General features: G+C 42.2%; 1 protein-coding gene across 1 annotated transcript; it reads left to right on the top strand.

The window, feature by feature from the left end:
• Window positions 1-14,288: 14,288 nt before the first annotated feature.
• Window positions 14,289-16,427, top strand: LOC147442145 (aspartic proteinase nepenthesin-1-like). Its single transcript, XM_086529334.1, has one exon. It carries the CDS (start codon window positions 14,289-14,291, stop codon window positions 16,173-16,175), a length of 1,887 nt encoding a protein of 628 aa, XP_086385460.1. The 3' UTR covers window positions 16,176-16,427.
• Window positions 16,428-17,880: the final 1,453 nt, after the last annotated feature.

Genomic DNA, 17,880 nt, shown 5'->3' with positions numbered 1-17,880 from the left:
TTTTCTCCCACTTGTCGTATGACTACTGTGCGTTTTCTATGTGCATTGGCAGCTCATTTTGGTTGGGATATACATCAATCAGACATTGTTACTGCTTTCTTGAACGCTGACATATTTGAGGAAGTTTATGTAACGCAACCTCGTGGTTTTGTCATAAAAGGACGAGAGGACAATGTGTGCAGATGTAAGAAGGCTTTGTATGGGTTGAAGCAATCTCCTCGTGCTTGGTATGAGAAAGCTGACACTCATTTGGTCAAACGAGGCTTTCGTAACAGTCCAACAAAAAGCAAATTGTATGTAAAGCGTGAGGGTGATGTACTTCTCATTGTGGTTCTTTATGTCGATGATTATCTGATCACTGGACCAAATGAGAGACATATTGCTGAATTTAAGGCTGATTTGAATGCTACTTTCAAGATGAAAGATTTGGGGCTGTTGCATCGTTATTTGGGAATACAGTTTAAGTAGTGCAATGGTGGTATTGCCTTGTGTCAGAAAATTTACAAAGAGACATTGCTATGTAAGTTTGGACTTGAGGATTGGAAACCTATTGCCACTCCCATGGAAACAAGTTTGAAGTTGAGTCTACATGATGCTGGCGATCCTGCTGATGTTACTCTTTATCAAACTGCTGTTGGCTGCCTCATTTATGTATGCAACAGGAGGCCGGATATTCAGTTTGCAGTCTCACAGGTCAGCAGATTTATGCATAGACCATGGTCTAACCTTTGGTAGGCTATCAAGAGGATTTTTTTCTACCTTAGTGGCACTTTACATCTTGGCTTGTTTTATCCCAAGGGGGGATCATTGCCGCCAGACTTACATGCTTTTTCGGACTCAGATTGGGCTGGTTGTTTTGACACGCCAGTGTCCACAAGTGGTTTTTGTTTCATGCTTGGTAGTTCATGTATATCATGGTTGAGCAAGAAGAAACCTACTGTGGCCACTGTGAGTTGTGAGGCTGAGTACATGGCAGTCTTCACAGGTACGGTTGAGTGTGTATGGCTCAGACGCCTTATGGCTGATTTGGGTGTTGGACAGGACACTGCCAACACTATCTACACTGACAGTTAGAGCGCATTGGCAGTTGTGAGGAACCTAGTTTTTCATGCTCGCACAAAGCACATTGAGGTGCATTACCACTATGTCAGGGAGAGGCTCTCAATAGGAGAGATCAACTTGGTTTATGTGCCAACACATGACAACCTTGCAGATCTTTTCACAAAGGCATTGTCTCAGGAGAATCTTGAAGCTTTCTGTAAAGCTTTGGGCTTACTCCCCTTTGTGGACTGATCATGTCCTCAGGGCATGGCACTTCTCTTTACTCATGTCGCAGCTCTCGTTCACCGCATCACTCCAGGGGGGATTTTTTACCATATACATATGGTAGTGATGTGTGTGAACACACTAGGACAGCCGGGGCACTTTTCCCTCTTTAGGAGGTGTTTTCCCCCGAGCATTGTATATACGCCCATCACACTAGGGCTATCTATCTATTGTGTGCCTTGAGCTTCCTTCGTCTTCTCCAAGTTGTGTGTGTTTCTCTGCAACCCTAATTCCAACACACGGAGACTCTATGAGATCGTCATCTCACGAAGTGAACCTTAACAAGTAAACACAACAACTCTACAAGAAAACCAACACTCAATGATCAGGGAAATCTGCCTATGTCCTTTCTCACAGCTCTAGGTCATCAATTTTGGCACTTAAACGGACTCGAAATGCAATGAAACATTAGGAGGAGGTCTAGGACACCTAGGGGCACTATCCTAGCAAGTCTGGTCGCAATCCAACATAGTACCAAAATCACGATCCATCATGAAAAAGGTCCTGAAAACTGCAACAGAACTATCCAGAATTGTCGTCCTATGGTTAAGAACACTCTCCTATGGTCAAAACGACTAAAAACAGTGATTTAAGCACTCAAATCTGTAATTATAGCTCATAGATGAGTAGTCATGAACCACAACAAAACTGACAATGCTTACACTTAAATTAAAGAGCAAAGAGAGAGGAACACAATGCAACTTTGGGATTTGAAAATTGATTACCCATTCATTAGTTGCGTCGATTACAAATTGGAGCAGCTCGTAGCTTGAGCTTACGTTTTTTGAGCTCCCTTCTTCTTCTAAAGATAAGCCTCCTTTCACATTACAATTATTGACCTTTATACCTAGGGATTTCTAAATGGCCAGTGGCCGGTTCACGTGTACCTTTACAATTGTCATTGACAGAATTACAACTCAGAGAATTGACTACTACTCTGGAATCAGGATTTACATAGAGTATTACTACACTAGCTTGGCAAAATAATAAACTATAAATGTAATGTCCGGCCAGTTGGGCGCCCGTTTGATCTGTTCTCAAACAGACACAAACCTGCACTCCACCATCTATGTAGGCTTGTACCTGCATGCTTTTCTCTATAACAGCATCCACCAGTGGAAGGACATCAGTGGGCTACCTACCCTCAGAGCCATGTTCTGCACCACTTGCACATTCCCCTTAGCTCTTGTCAGCCTGATGCTAACACTCGTAGACCACTGCCTCCTCAATTTTGGATTTAAAGCTAACAGCTGAGCAAAAGTAATGTTTGCTTTTTGATTTTGAACATCACTTACCAGGTTGTACTAGGGATAGCACGTCCTAATTGGAAATCCGCTCGCTTGATTTTGTAGCGTCTCCTTCTTTTGCTAGGCTCAGGCTCCTCTCTACCTTCGTACACTTTCTCCTTGCCTTTTTGAGCTCTGGTTTCATGCTCTGCTTTTGTCTCTCTCTCAGCTCTTGCCCTCTTGTTGGCCAAAACTTTGATATCCTGCTTATCCACCCTGATAATATTCACCCTTGGGACTTCACCTCCATTTGGCGGAGCTGGCTGCACAGAATTCTCCACTGCTTGCTCTCTTGGACCATTGAACTGCCCTTGGCCTCGGCCTCTACCAAAAAGCGGGTAAATGCCTCCTCTCTCTCTTGGTGGCTGAGGACAATGAGGTGCATAGTGCCCCTCTTCTCCACCGTTGTAACACCTACCTGGTAGTGGCCTTGCAACTCTTAGCTGCAACTCTTGCATTTGCTATGACAAATCCTGCACTGTACGTACCCAATTTTGCTACACAACAGCTACACCTCAATTTCCGTGATTTTCTTCGTGCCATAGCCTACCTCGGACTCTACGATTGAAAGGGGGCCATCGTCTCATAGCCCGACACGCCCTGCTCTATCTTCTTCTTTATCTTTATACTCTTTGATCGTGCAATTGCTACCGCACCATTGTAGTTTTCTGGGCTTTCAAAATGGACTTTATCTCTCACCTTAGGGTGCAGACACACCATGAATTTGTCCAATTCAAAGTAGTCTCCATTAGCCAATTGCATGGCTGCCGCTAATTCTGCCTAACACTCTTAAAAATGACCCAAAAACAAATTGAACTCTTCACTTATATCTTGTTTAAGCGCCTTTAGCTTCGCATCCATCTTGACTAGGGAGGCCTCCTTGCAAAAATCGTGAACAAACCTTGCTCGTAGAGCCGGCCACACTTGTCTTGGCTCACCTTCCATAGCTTCATACCAAACTTTAGCTTTTCCACGCATCACCAAGGGAAATGTCTGCATTTTGCTATCCTCGTTCGGCATACCCAACAATAGCATATACAACTCGAAATCTGATATCCACTTGTCAAGGCTCTCCTCACCTGTGAAAATCAGTCCATAGCTTCTTGACACCATGACTTCCAACGTGAAAAACCACTTCCTTTTTATCAACTGGGAGCAATCAGTGTGCTCCTTAATGGGGCCACCAAAAGATGGAGAGGGGGAATGGGGGAACATACCCGGCACAAACACAAAGGCCTCTTTATAGCTCAAGGTATCCACAACACCCCTATCCTCTCAGAAAACACCTTCAAAAACACAATTCACACTAGCAAACCACCGGCTACTCACACACTCCAAAAGTCCACCACACAATGCACACCTGCTGCCACGGTTGATCTCCACCCTTACACACACACACAATTGCTCAATCTCACTCTCTCACACAAAACACCGTCGGTCCGGGGGGGGCACACACATCCACACTGCCGGCACCAAGGAGAGACACTAGAGCAGGAGAAAGAGAAGGGGGAAGGGGAAATGACAACAAAACGGGGTAGCAGTGGCTTGTTGTGCTTGCCACCTAAATATAAAATTGTGAGTGACATACTTCTTCAAGTGGTCTTGGTACACTCGCAAAAGTTCTCTAGGCAGCATTTTCTTGTGGACAATGTCTTTCACAGTGCTCTTTCTAGCTTCATTGTTTAATCCAGTAGCACCCACTATATTTTCAAAAAACCTCACAGATACTTGCTTACTCTGCTCAACTTCTTCTCTTGGACAGATCTGAATATTACCTACACCGCATGCATTGCATGTTCCCATTAAGCATTGGTAGCTAGGGAAACTATGTTCTGCAAGTATAGGGCAGAGTATAGACTCCAACAGCGAAGTGGTACTCATACTTGCATTTTTGTATGCAAGACATCCATGGTTGACAACTTCACCATGATGAAGGCATATAGGGCAGCTGCACATGCAGCAAGACCATGAAGATCAAAACTTTGAGTCCGCATGTGATTTACTGCCTCTTTAAGGAAAATCATTTGTACATGCACAATACAACAGCAGGTGTAGCGGTCCCTCAATTTTCGGACAAAGAACGTTTTCATAGACTCGAAGCAACGTTGCGAAATCTGAATATTTGCATACTTTGTCTTGAATCTTAAATAAAGCTCCACCTGCAATATACATGTATACAAATGTTAAAAATAAACTTAGCATTCAAAACTGGTTAAATTGTTTCAAAACATTAAAAAGTGATTCTATATCACTAAAAACTGGTGTGCACCACTAAAAACTAGTAATGATACATTCAGTAGTATTGTTTTACTTGTGAAAATAATGCACCACAAATACAAATTAGTGTAGAAACTAGTAACCATACAAAAAGGTAGAATATTAAGAGGTTGTGTGAGGACAACTTAATAGTGGTGAGAAACCGCATTCAGCGTAACTAAAAAGTGGTTTGGCACGACTTAAAAGTGAATTCAAACCACTTGACGGTGATGAAACGCCAATAAAAATGGTGTGCACTACTTGAATATGGTGGGCAACGATTAAAAAGTGGTGAGTAAGGACATGAAAGTTCTGGGGAAGTTCAGAACTAGCAGTTAAAAAGTAGCTGGGAGGGACAAAATACTAGGCGACAAACCAGCATTAGCACTAGATAGTAGTCCAACACAACTTGAAAGTGGAGGAGCTCTTGTGAAAAGTGTTTGATGACCACTTTAGAGTGGTGAGCGACTAGTTCAAAGTGGCCAGTCACCAATTAAAATCTAGCACTTAAAAAGTAGCTGGGAGGGACAAAATACTAGGCGATAGACTAGCATCAGAACTAAATAGTGGTCCAACACAACTTAGAAGTGGAGGAGCTCTTGTGAAAAGTGCTTGATGACCACTTGAGAGTGGTGAGCGACTAGCTCAAAGTGGGCAGTCACCACTTGAACGCGGATTCTTTGAACGCGGATTTTGGTCACTTGAATGCGGTTTTCGAACACTTGAAAGCGGGAACTTGCCGCTTGATTGCAGTGACAAGGTTTTAGCTACCACTTGAAAGTGGTGTCTTTCCACTTGCGAGTGGTGCCTCATCACTTGCATGGAGTGATGACTGACGTAGTAACTTAGCACATGAAAGTGGTGTCTCACCACTTGACGACCACTTGAAATTAGTGAGCAAATACTTCAAAGTGGGCAGTCACCACTTGAATGCGGTGTTTGGCCACTTGAAAGTGGGATCTTGCCGCTTGATTGTAGTGACAAGGTTTAAGCTACCACTTGAAAGTGGTATCTCACCACTTGATGACCACTTGAGAATGGTGAGAAACTAGTTCAAAGTGGGCAGTCACCACTTGAACGCGGATTCTGGTCATTGGAATGCGGTGTTTGGCCACTTGAAAGTGGTGTCTCACCACTTGCATGGAGTGATGACTAACGTAGTGACTTTGCACATGAAAGTGGTGTCTCACCACTTGATGACCACTTGAGAGTGGTGAGAAACTAGTTCAAAGTGGGCAGTCACCACTTTAACGCGTTTTCTGGTCACTTGAATGCGGTGTCTGGCCACTCGAAAGTGGGAACTTTCCTCTTGATTGCAGTGACAAGGTTTTAGTTACTACTCTAAAGTGCTGTCACAACACTTGGGAGTGGTGCCTCACCACTTGCATGGAGTGATGGACGACGTAGTGACTTAGCACATGAAAGTGGCTTCTCACCACTTGAATGCGGTCAGACACCACGTGAAAGTGGTTTTTATACGTGTAAGTGTTGTGTGCACCGCTTCATTGTGGTGTGACAGCACTTGTAAGTGTTTACTAACAAAATGTGTTCAAACTCCACTAATATGGTTTTGGTTACCATCATAAGGTGGTGGGCACCATTCGTGCAGCTGCAGTAAAAAGTCTATGGCACTACTATAACTGTTGCACCATGACTAAAAGCTGCTACATCACTTGGAAAAAGTGAGCTGCACCACCAAAAACGTTTGCACCTGTAACACCCCTACGAGTTTGTAAAACACGTCTGTTAGCATTGGGTAAACAAGACTTTTTAGTGGGTGAACACCACTTTGTAGGGTTTATGGTGAAGCGTTGGTGCATTTCTAGTAAAAACTGTTTCTTAAACATTAAAACCTGCTGTAAAACATTAAAAACTGGTTCAAACACACTAAAAAGTGGTGTGGAAACACAAGTAAAAGTGCTTCAAAAACATTTAGAACTATTGATCAAATTTTAGAAGTGGTTCACATACAATTAGAGACCAGTATAGTAATGTTTCACCACTTTTTAATGTTGCAGCACCACTAGAAAGTGGTGCAAAACACCAACACAAGCTGTAGCACTAATAAAAAGAAGTATAGAAACATAATGTTGTGGTAGTAATGAGTTGTAGCACCAATAAAAAGTGGTATAGAAACATAATGTTGTAGCAGGAATATGAGTTGTAGCACCAATAAAAAGTGCTAAAAAAATATATCAATTACCTGAGGCTCCTCAAGAAGGTGGATTGGATGCTTTACATATGAACATCTAGCTAGTCTCTTACTGCAAACATCTTTCTTGTTGGGGGACACCCTCGTCTCATCCGTCCAAAATTGAAAGAGTATGTCTTTAACAGTTTGAGTGATGTGAGTTCTCCGTGCATCATCTCTATGACACGCAGATGCAGGGAACGAACCACCAGATTCACTTGACACTATTAAGTGATGTTTGGATGAATATAAGTTTCTTTTGTGGATCCCCATAAGCTTGGCAGCTTGCGGTATGCTCATGTCAGTGTTTTGCTCCTTGCTTCCACCATTCACCAACATCAACATTGCTGATTTCTTCACAAAAAACTCGTCTGAAGATCTTGGGACCTTCACATGATTCAAAGTGTTGCGGATGTTTCTCAACATAATTGCTTCCAACTCTTTGGATTTACTCTGCATAGTAAGGAAGCAAGGATGTCGAAGAAGTTCATCAAAGATTTCATTCCTACCACTTGCATCCATTCCCACGGTTAATGTATCAAAGTGTTGTACCATAGATTGACATATCCTTCGTTTCTTTCTTTCATTCATCTCCCCCGTATTGCTTTCGGTCACAAAGTTGACCGTTGCCTTACGTTGCTTTCGTTTCTGAGCAGCCCAATATTCCCTCATTAATTTTCTGTGCTGAAGTTGAGCTTCTCTACTCAATGACGATGAGCTGATAGACAGTTCTTCACTGTGCTCCATTGTTGCCGTACTTTCAAAGGATTTCTCTACAAGAAATACAATACAAATCATAACTACACGCTATACTTTTAATTAATACATGGCACTTCTTGCACTAATTAGCAAGATACTAACAAAGCATAATAAGTGTTTACATACCTCAGGAATCATCAAGTAGAAGAGGAACCTATAGATATAGAGTTTGTGTGTGTGTGTGTGTGTGTGTGTGTGTGTGTGTGTGTGTGTGTGTGTGTGTGTGTGTGAGAGAGAGAGAGAGAGAGAGAGAGAGAGAGAGAGAGAGAGAGAGAGAAAAAGAGTGCTGAGAGAGAGAGAGAGAGAGATGAGCGCGAGCTCAGACACAAGAGGAGCCATGCTTAGAGAGAGAAAGAAGGAGAGAGAGGGGGACTGAGCGATACAGAAAGCTCAGCAAGATCTCTGTGAGAGAGAGACAGAGAGGAGCTAGATAGAGCTCCAAGAGAGATCTCAGAGACAAAGAAAACTCAAAGCAGAGAGAAAGCTCAGACAGGTTGTAGCGGGAAAGAAGAGGCGGACAATATCCAGCGTTCAGCAGTAAATTACATTTAGTCTCATTAATTGTGGTATGTTAGGAGACTTAATTGACGTACCTTAGGAGAGTGATATTCTTTTTGAGATTTGAAGCACTTTTAAAACACCCACTTTTAAGCGCAAAAAAGCAATGTCCTTGACATTACTTTCCAGGCCACCTATACATGCTTTCACCCAGTGGTGGTTGTTGACCCAATATTTGTTGTGATCTCTCCATATTCATCGGTGATCTTTTCATTGGTGCCACATTTAGAGGGTATCTATACATGAGTTGCCCTTGTGGCCTCATTGGCACGTAATTGACATTTCCATCATGTTTAAGCTTGTAATAGCACTCATTTGTCTCGTGATTTGTCCATTTTCCTTCGATGGCACACCATTTCAGTTGTCTTTGTTGTCCCTTATTTGGTCCCTATCCCAGGCCTCTCATCAACATCCTTTGCATGTTGGTCATCATATTGTTCATGCGTTTAAGCATGTTCTCTATAGCATTGGCAGGAGCTGCAATAGCTGGTCCTACTTGTGCTAGTACTATGGATGTAGTTCTCTCACTCTGTGTATCTTTACCTTTGCTTTCCTCATTGAAGATCTCACAATTACCACTCAAGTTGATCACATCTAGACTGCACGCTTTCAAAGTCATATGTTTTTTGCTATACAAAATAGCATGCAGATCTTTTTTCGATAGCCCTTCTGAAAACAGTGAGACAAGTCTTTCCTATCTTTTTTCAATAGCCCCTCTGATAAGAGTGAGACAAGTCTTTCCTCGGTTGGACTCTCTAACTCTGGACATCTGTGCCTCATTCGACTCGCGCTAGCTTTGATACTTTGTCCTTGTTTTTGTTTGGCAACAACAAATTGCATTGCCAAAGTTGGTAAATCGGTTAGCAACCCAAGAGGTATGGTCTGAAACCAGGTTAAAGATTTTCCCTCTAAGGTCATCCCAAATCCCTCAAACTGAGCATGGAAGTTGGTTATGCGCTCCAGCTCTCAAAACCTATCTGAAGCTCGCTAAATGGTCATATGGATCTCCTCATCTGCAATATTTTTTTATACATTTTTGAAAGTCTGTTAATCTTACTCTACGGTTATGCGCAACAATTGCTCTCTCTCTTCTAGCCGGTGTTTCTCCTGTTAGACCTTCAAACCAGCTGTTCAGTAGATGTGACTCATGCTGACCTCTCCTTGTCCTAGTGTCACCCATTATTTCCCTGTTGTAGGTGGTTTTTGCATTTCTACCCTTGGTCCCATGATTGAGGTGGCTACCCTTGGCTATGCTTCCTCTTTGATTAAACATGTATCATTTGGGCCTATATTCTGTTCAGTTTCATGCATTGTTCCCGTAATCACTTCTTAGATTGAGTGTCCCTAGTACTTATTCTACTCAATCTCCTTTGGAGTCAACATAAAAAATAAATAAATTATAACAATCCCTAAAGAGATGGATCGGTAATTTTGCTAAGCCCTTTTCTTTACTCTTCCCACACATCATGCACCCTCATTGTCATATACTCACACTCTCCCCCACAAGCATCAAAAGGCCCCTCACATGGCACACCTTCTTAATTTTTGTAAAACACTTTGTGACTCAATTGCATAATAATTTTGCACATAATTTGACATGTATCCACCAGTTTCAAACTTTTATTTTGAATGGAAATTGAGATTCAAGATTTGTCTTTTCAAAAAATGTTGTTTTTTCTCTTTTTTTTAATGTTTGTGGGCAACAAAAAAGAGGGATGAATACAAAGATATGGAAAATGTTTAGACTAGTGCTACTGTGTAGTTTAATGTGTGTGTTGCAAAATGTTGACATCCTCATACTCAATGGGTCCACTTCAAAATGTGTATGTGCAGCACATGAATTTATTAGGAGGGTTTTGTTAAGCTCAGATAGTTATAGAATTACTTTTATAATCGGGGTTGAAAAATGGAATTTTGAAAAAAACACAATACATGTTTGTTTGTGAAGGAAAAGGGGTCATTTGATTCATGGTAAAGACTATGTGTAGAGGGCTATAAATAATACCTCTTGAATGCACATGCTATAGGTGATTTTTGGAAGCTCTACAAAATACCTTCTTCTCCTTTTCTAGGAATCTACACCACAAAAGTAATTGGAAAGATAGATGAGAGAGAAACATATAGTTGATAGTGAAGAAAATAGAAAAATACAAATTCGATAGTGAAAGGTACAATTCAAGTTTTACAACCTTTTGCATGTTGCATTGGAACAAAAAAATTGAGGGCATGTTGAGGTCGGCTTCATTTTCCAAATTCCCTTGGACTCATGAGAGAGCGACATTGCCTTTGACACTAAGCTAACTAGTTGTTGTAGCATACCTCAGGATACTGAGTGGAGTATTGGCATCATCTGCTAACTCCTAATCAAAAACTACCATTTGACTATTAAGCCAATGTCACCCCATATGGTACAAGGAATTGAAAGTTTTAATACACTAACATTCACATGAAAACCATAAACTAGCCTCCATCTTACAAAGAAGACCATTAGAATCTCTAACATCCCAGATTCATCTACTAAATCCAAGCAATTTTTAGACTTGCAAATGTCATTTTCTTCCTCACTTCCTTGTCTTGAAAGAAGTCAAAAAATACATGTAGAGGCTTGAAGAAAATTACTCTCACTTGATGACTGCAACATTGGCCACACACACTTTTGAATTCCTTGATAAAGCTTCAATCTTTTTTTTTTTGTGCAAAACTCACAATTGTGAGTAGATAGTATTAAGAACAACAGAAATATACACCAATCCTCAAGCTTCAGTCTTAAACACTCATGTTTAGAGGGCAAGACTAGCCACTCCGGAATAACATTGGAGGGAAGGGGGGGATTGCAAAGTCTGCCGACCCTTGCACAATGTGGAGACGTTGTATAATTAAGGTAGAAGAAGACTTTCCTTTTGGTAGTGCTCTCTTAGCACTTGTGTTGTAGAGAATGTCACCAATGAAGGCATGGAAAGTATTAAAAATCCCCATAATGCGATTCACTAGTTGCCAGTTTTCATTGTCAAAAGGATATATAGCTACCAATATAATAAGCCAGAGATAATCTCTAAGAAATGAAATAAACAACAATATATAGCACATGTATTAGGTGCAAGAGGCACTCATAGTTTGGCATGTTTGCTAGAAAATTACTAATGTTCTTCAGAGACAAAGCTTATAATGCATGCATATATGAATGTTGTATAAGCACTTCCTTGATGCCTATTGAAACTTCTAGATGCATACTTTAGAACAATGAAGGAAATCATTCTCATTTTTCTCTCTTCCTTGTTTGCAAGAGAACCCAGCTACTAATGTTGATGGAGGAAGCTAGTCATTGCTTGTGACCGGATCGAAGCTATTGAAGATTTCTATAGATTTGATCCTTGCAAAAGGACAGCAAGGTTGCTTGGTTTCCATTCATGGATGCTATCTCAAATCACTTCTAAATGGGTAGAGAAGAAGCGAGATAGAAGAGAAACGTAGGTAAAGGAGGAAAGTGGCCTTGAACAATGCAAAAGAGAGGGGAAGTGCTGAAAACCCACTATCAAAAAAGGTGTGCACAAACTTAATGGCATTCACGAAGAATTCATGTACCCTTTCAGCACTTAGAGGGTGAAGATACTCGATAGTCATTATCTTGATTTTTACAATCTTCATATTAGTTGATTGGATTTGGAGGCACATGCACACACGTGTATAATTGGCTAATGTTGGTAGTTTTTAGTCCCATGGGCATTCAGGGATGCATCATTTCTAGGCACTATATGATTAATTTTGGTCCTAGATTTGTCTAGAGTGTTCCGAAACCTCTTTGACGATCAAGAACACATAGACCATTTTTAGCTATAGTGAGGCGTGAACCTTCAAGGACGCATAGATGCACTTGACTAGTTTCAATTTCATGCCAATATGCTGCTAAAATTTCTTCAAATTAAAGAAATTGGAAATCAATGAGTGTGACTAAGACTAATCAATACAGGAAGTGGTATTATTGAGTGTGCTAATAAAAAGATAAAGATTACCCTAGAGTAATGTGCATATAGAAAATCTTAGTGAAAAAAAAATCCCCTAGTGAGGGAAAAAAGTGCCATGGTGGTCCTAAAGGTGTTCACACACATCATGACCATGATATAGTAACAAATCCTCCTACAGAGTGATGTGGTATATGGAAGTTATAGACCTTATGTGATCAATCCCCAAAGGGGAGTAATACCAAAGCCTTGCAAAAAGCATCAAACTTCTCATGAGACGGAGTCTTTGTAAGAAGACCAATAGGGAACTACATGGAGAGATCACTTTGTGTGAACATGGAACATTGAGATTCTTGCAATTGCAGAAGAACTCGGACTAATAGTGATGATCATGCCGGTAGGACTATTGTCCAACAGCCAAAGTACGTTTGAGCCAAACACACTTAGCATGTGTTTGAGCCAACTCTACTTACTAGATATGGAAATTTCTCTATACGAGCCCTATACTCAGCCTCACAACTAGAAGTTGCCACTATAGCATGCTTCTAGTTGCTCAAGAAAAATATGCATGATCTTTCGACCATGACAAAGACCACCAATGAAAACTTATGTGTCATAGCAATAGTCCAGTCTGAGTCTAAAAAAGCTTGTAAATCTGGTTGCAACAATCCCCACTTTGGATAAAACATCCCCAAGATGTATAGTGCAACTCAATTAGCAAAATCTCTACTTAGCTGCCTTCCAATGCATAGACCCTGGGCTACGCATAATTTTGCTCACCTGCAATGAGTACATATTAAACGTCAAGTAGCAAAAATGCATAGACCCTAGGTTGCACATAAATTTGGTCATTTGCAACAGACCGCCTTGTAATGCATACATAAGTTAGGCAACCAATAGCCTATTGATAGCAAGTAACTCCAAAGTAGTCTCTAGCATCATGAAGACTAAGCTTCGAACCTGTGACCATAGAAGTAGCACTAGGCTTACAATCTTTAAGGCCAAATCTCTAGAACAATGTCTCACTATACTTTGGCAGACACGCTTGAGAGAAGTTGAAGCTGTCACCATAGAAGTAGCACTAGGCTTGCAGTCTTTAAGGACAAATCTCTAGAACAATGTCTCACTATACTTTGGCAGACACGCTTGAGAGAAGTTGAAGCACCAAGATATCAAATTGCCATTGTAATGGATATGTGATGCTCAGTCAAAGGTCACTTGAGAAGTTGAAGCACCAAGATATCAAATTGCCACTGTAATGGACTTGTGATGCTGACTCAAAGGTTACTTGAGATGAATTTGAAGCACCAAGAGATGAACTAGCAACTTTTCAAGCTTACAACTCCTCATCACTAGTCAATAAAGAGAAAAAAAGGCAATAAAGTGTAACCAAGCAAGGACCTTGTAACAAAGAGAAGGAAAGGGATAATGAATAACCAAGCAAGGACCTTCATTAAGCTAATGTAACAAGCATTTGAGAAAGTGCAACATTGTGATCTTGGAAGAGTTAGCTTGCAAGAGCATCATTTTGCAGAAGCAATCGAAAACGGGTGACATCATAAAATCGTTGCACTTCTTGTGTGTGAAAGCACGCTTAAGAAACTTTTGCATTTTTCCTTTGGAAAATTGTCCTTTCGTCAATACAATGCCTCCACTAGCACGATCAGCCGCCTTCGGCGACCTCTGTCTCTCTCTCCCTCTCTCCCTCTTTATCGCGTGCAAAGGGGCTTGTTTTTGTTTTGGATTTTAGCTTTCACGTCGCAGATTGCGACACGTGTAAAAGGCTTTCCCTTCCGTCATATTATGTTAGTAGATAGTAGATTAGTAGATACGTGAAGTAAGTTTCCTATGAAAAAAGACCGGGATATATTTGAAGGAGGGTAATTGAGGTTTGAAGGGGCGTGAAGGTGGTTAGGTAGATTAAAAGGGTTTTGCTCTCTCAATTCACGTGGCATGTCCCATGAAGGTCCGAAAGTGCAGAACAAGCGGCTTCTTCGCTGCTTTTTCATTATCATCATCATCATCATCATCAAACGCAATGCAGCCGCCCATGGCAGCTGCATTGCCCTTCCAGCCCCGGCACACACTTCCATTCAATTGCTCTCCTCCCCCTCTCTAGCTGCCCACATGCGCCACCCTTTCGCCCCTCGCAGCAGCCGCATCCTACACTCCATTTGCAGCTTGCCCCCTCTTTTCCTCCCCCTATTTCCCCTCCTCTTCTTTGTACACCTTGCTCTTCCTCAGCCCCCTTACCTCATCGCCCGTGTTGTCCACCATAGCTCCCCCAAACCTCTCCGTCGCAGCCTGCATCCCCCGTGTGCGTCAATTCTATTTACTCCTTCAACATCAGGACAAACGCAATCTCCGCTCTCTTATACACCCATCCCTGTACGCTTGTCTTCGAATACCACATCCACATCCAGGCCTGGATCGTACTCATATTCTTTCGCAGTGGCGGCGCCTCCTGGCGATGGGACAGAGAAGGGCCCTTTTGCTAGCGAGCTCATCACGTTGCATGAGCCCTTTGGACAGTACTTTGCAGTTATGGAGCTTGGATCCCCAGCCTCCGAGATCGCTGTGATCATCGACACCGGCAGCGAGATTACATGGGTCCAATGCGAGCCCTGCCTGGAATGCAGCTCTCAAATACGGGACCCCATCTTCAACCCATCAAGATCCCAGACCTATCGCAAACTCCAATGCCATTCCAACTGGTGTCATGACACGTCAGGCCTCACCATCGGTTGCCCCAAGTCAAGAGCTTTCTCATCTGCTGTGGCAGACAAAGATGACAGCTCTTCATTCATGAACTCAACTGAATGTATCTATAATGCCACATACGGAGACAACAGCGTTAGCTATGGCGAGCTTTCTGTTGATACGCTGACAATTCCATCGGCAAGTGGGCGTGCGGTGGCGATTCCAAAGTTTGTTTTTGGATGCGGGAGAGTAAATACCGGTGTGGAGACTGATTTCAATGCATCCGGGCTTATGGGCTTGAATAGGGGAACTCATTCTATCATTTCACAACTAGGAATGCAGAAATTTGCTTACTGTCTGCCAGATAGGAGCCACAATATTGATGCTGTTGGATTTGTCGTTTTTGGAAACTACCACCCTCCTTCAAAGAACACAAAAGGGGCAATCGATCAGGCGCAACCATCTTTTGTGAGAGAGATCGACAAGAATGGCCTGCCTCCAATGCAGTATGTCAAGCTCTTGCTGAACAACAAAAGTGACTTCTACGCGCAGTCATACTATGTCAATCTCACTGGCGTCCGCATAGGCGAAAAGCTACTCGACATTCCGCTGCAAGTCTTCGACATCGACCCAAACACAGGTGATGGAGGGACTATCATCGACACAGGGACAAGCTTGACATCCTTTATTGATCATGCATACAAGGTTTTCAAAGAAACAATCCGCACGCAAGTATCGGGCGATGTGAGACCCATAGACATACCAGAGCTACCGAGCTTCGACACATGCTATACAGTGGGGAGAGGAGAGGGATGGCCACGTGTGCCGGAGATGTATTTGCAATTTGACGGGGGTGCAACAGAGGTGAGGTTGCCGGACGGAAATTTGTGGCTGCAAGTGGGGACAGAGGGGGACCGGAATCTGTACTGTTTGGCGTTTGCCACAGCAGGGGAGGGCACAGGGGGCAGGAATGTGATTGGCAATTTCCAGCAGCAGAATTTGATGGTGGATTACGATGTCGTGCGAGCCCACATCGGGTTTGTGCACCTCCACCGCTGCAGCGATGCACAGATCACCTTCGACTCATGCCTTGGCTTCCTCTTTGTATCCGTTGTCATCTTCCTCCTCAGCTCCTCGTAGCTGCAGGTATATGTTCTTTCAAGGTCTCTCTCTCTCTCTCTCTCTCTCTCTCTCTCTCTTTTGGGATAGTTTCCTACGACGTTAAAATTCTCTTCTTTCTCGGGTGTGTGTGTGTGTATCCTAATAAAAAGAAGAAAATGGTTCTATCACCCAAGTGTGGTAAATTGGTTATGCCATTTCCCTCTTGAATAACAAGTGTTGAGTTCAAATGTCCTCGTTGGATAGATCGTAAAGGACTCTTAGGATACTTTCCTGCGACGTTAACATTCTCTCTCTCTCTCTCTCTCTCTCTCTCCCCCCCCCCCCCCCCCCCCCCCCCCCCCCCCCCCCCCCCCCACACACACACACACACACACACACACACACACACAAAAACAAGAGTGCTTCGTTAATTGCATTGTTGTGTATAATGCATAGGAGTAGATACAAAGATGACAATGTGAGGTGAGTGAAGGAGAGAGAGAGAGCTTGCACTTACCATCATTGTGTTACCAATGGTACATTGCAATTATAATGATTCTTATTCAACAATATGAGGTGAGTGAAGGAGAGAGAGAGAGAGAGAGAGAGAGAGAGAGAGCTTGCACTAACCATCATTGTGTTACCAATGGTACATTGCAATTATAATGATTCTTATTCAATCTTAAAGTGGATTAGCATTTTTGTACTTTGATGTTTTTAATTATATTTGATTATATTATTTTTTATTATGTATTGGTCCATTTTTATGCTATAAATAAAAAGAAAACATGCAAGTTTCCTTGCATAGGGGAGTTTGCACATGTCTTCCCAATTTTATTTAATATGAGGAAACATGTCCACGGTAGCATGAAAATTTCGGTGTGTTCGTTCATTGCATTCTAGTGCTCAAGAGAAACATGTGGTAGAGCTTACTCACCACATGTTCCGATGTCCCTCGTGGATACATGTGACTTGCCTTTGACCTCTCGTGTTGTCTCTACTCCTGTAGAGGATGACATCCCTATAAGTAGTTTGTTAAAGTCCAAGCATAGGTAACCGTATCTAGAGAGAAATCATAGCTTCACAATCAATGTAAACATAATATATACTCAATCTCATCCACTTTGTAAGGGCACCATCTTTGGCATACATATCAAGCAAAGCTCTACCAAGAACATCTTTCTCCAATAGTGCTCCTTGACTAGCAATTTCCTTATCACCCATGTCAACAGCTTCATAAGGGCATAGTCTTTCAAGGTGCTTGCATCTAGAGCAAGAGGCCTTCGCGACTCATCAAAACAGTCGAAAGATTCCTTGCCACAACTATGTTGGATATATTTAGCAAAGCACTGCCAAGAACAACATCTTTCTCCAACAGCCCTTGCTAGTAATTTAATCGTGAATTCTCTCACCCATGTCAACGTCTCGTGTAAGGGCTTTCCATTGCATCCGGTGACATGGGTGAACAACAACATCAAGCTTCATTGCCACAACCATGTTGGGCATATCCTACAATCAATGTGTTCCAGGAGTTGGATTTTTTGGACGCATTGCTCAACAGAAAGTTATGGTGCTTTCATGAGGGCACCACATTTGGCATACATATTGACTGAAGCATTGTCAAGACAACATCTTTCTCCAATAGCCCCATGACTAGCAATCTCACTATGAATTCTCTCAATCATGTCAACATCTTAGGAAGGATGAGGCTTTCAAGGTGCTTGCATGTATAGAGAGGTCTTTG

The sequence above is a fragment of the Adiantum capillus-veneris genome, chromosome 14 (genome assembly GCF_014529385.1).
Source record: "Adiantum capillus-veneris isolate H3 chromosome 14, ASM1452938v2, whole genome shotgun sequence".
In the NCBI taxonomy this organism is placed as follows: Eukaryota; Viridiplantae; Streptophyta; class Polypodiopsida; order Polypodiales; family Pteridaceae; genus Adiantum; species Adiantum capillus-veneris.
This window is presented reverse-complemented; position numbering and strand designations above follow the sequence as displayed.

Bases quoted from the DNA above. Each gene is read 5' to 3' on its own strand.
- LOC147442145 (XM_086529334.1), top strand. From the start codon at position 14,289: ATGTCCCATGAAGGTCCGAAAGTGCAGAACAAGCGGCTTCTTCGCTGC.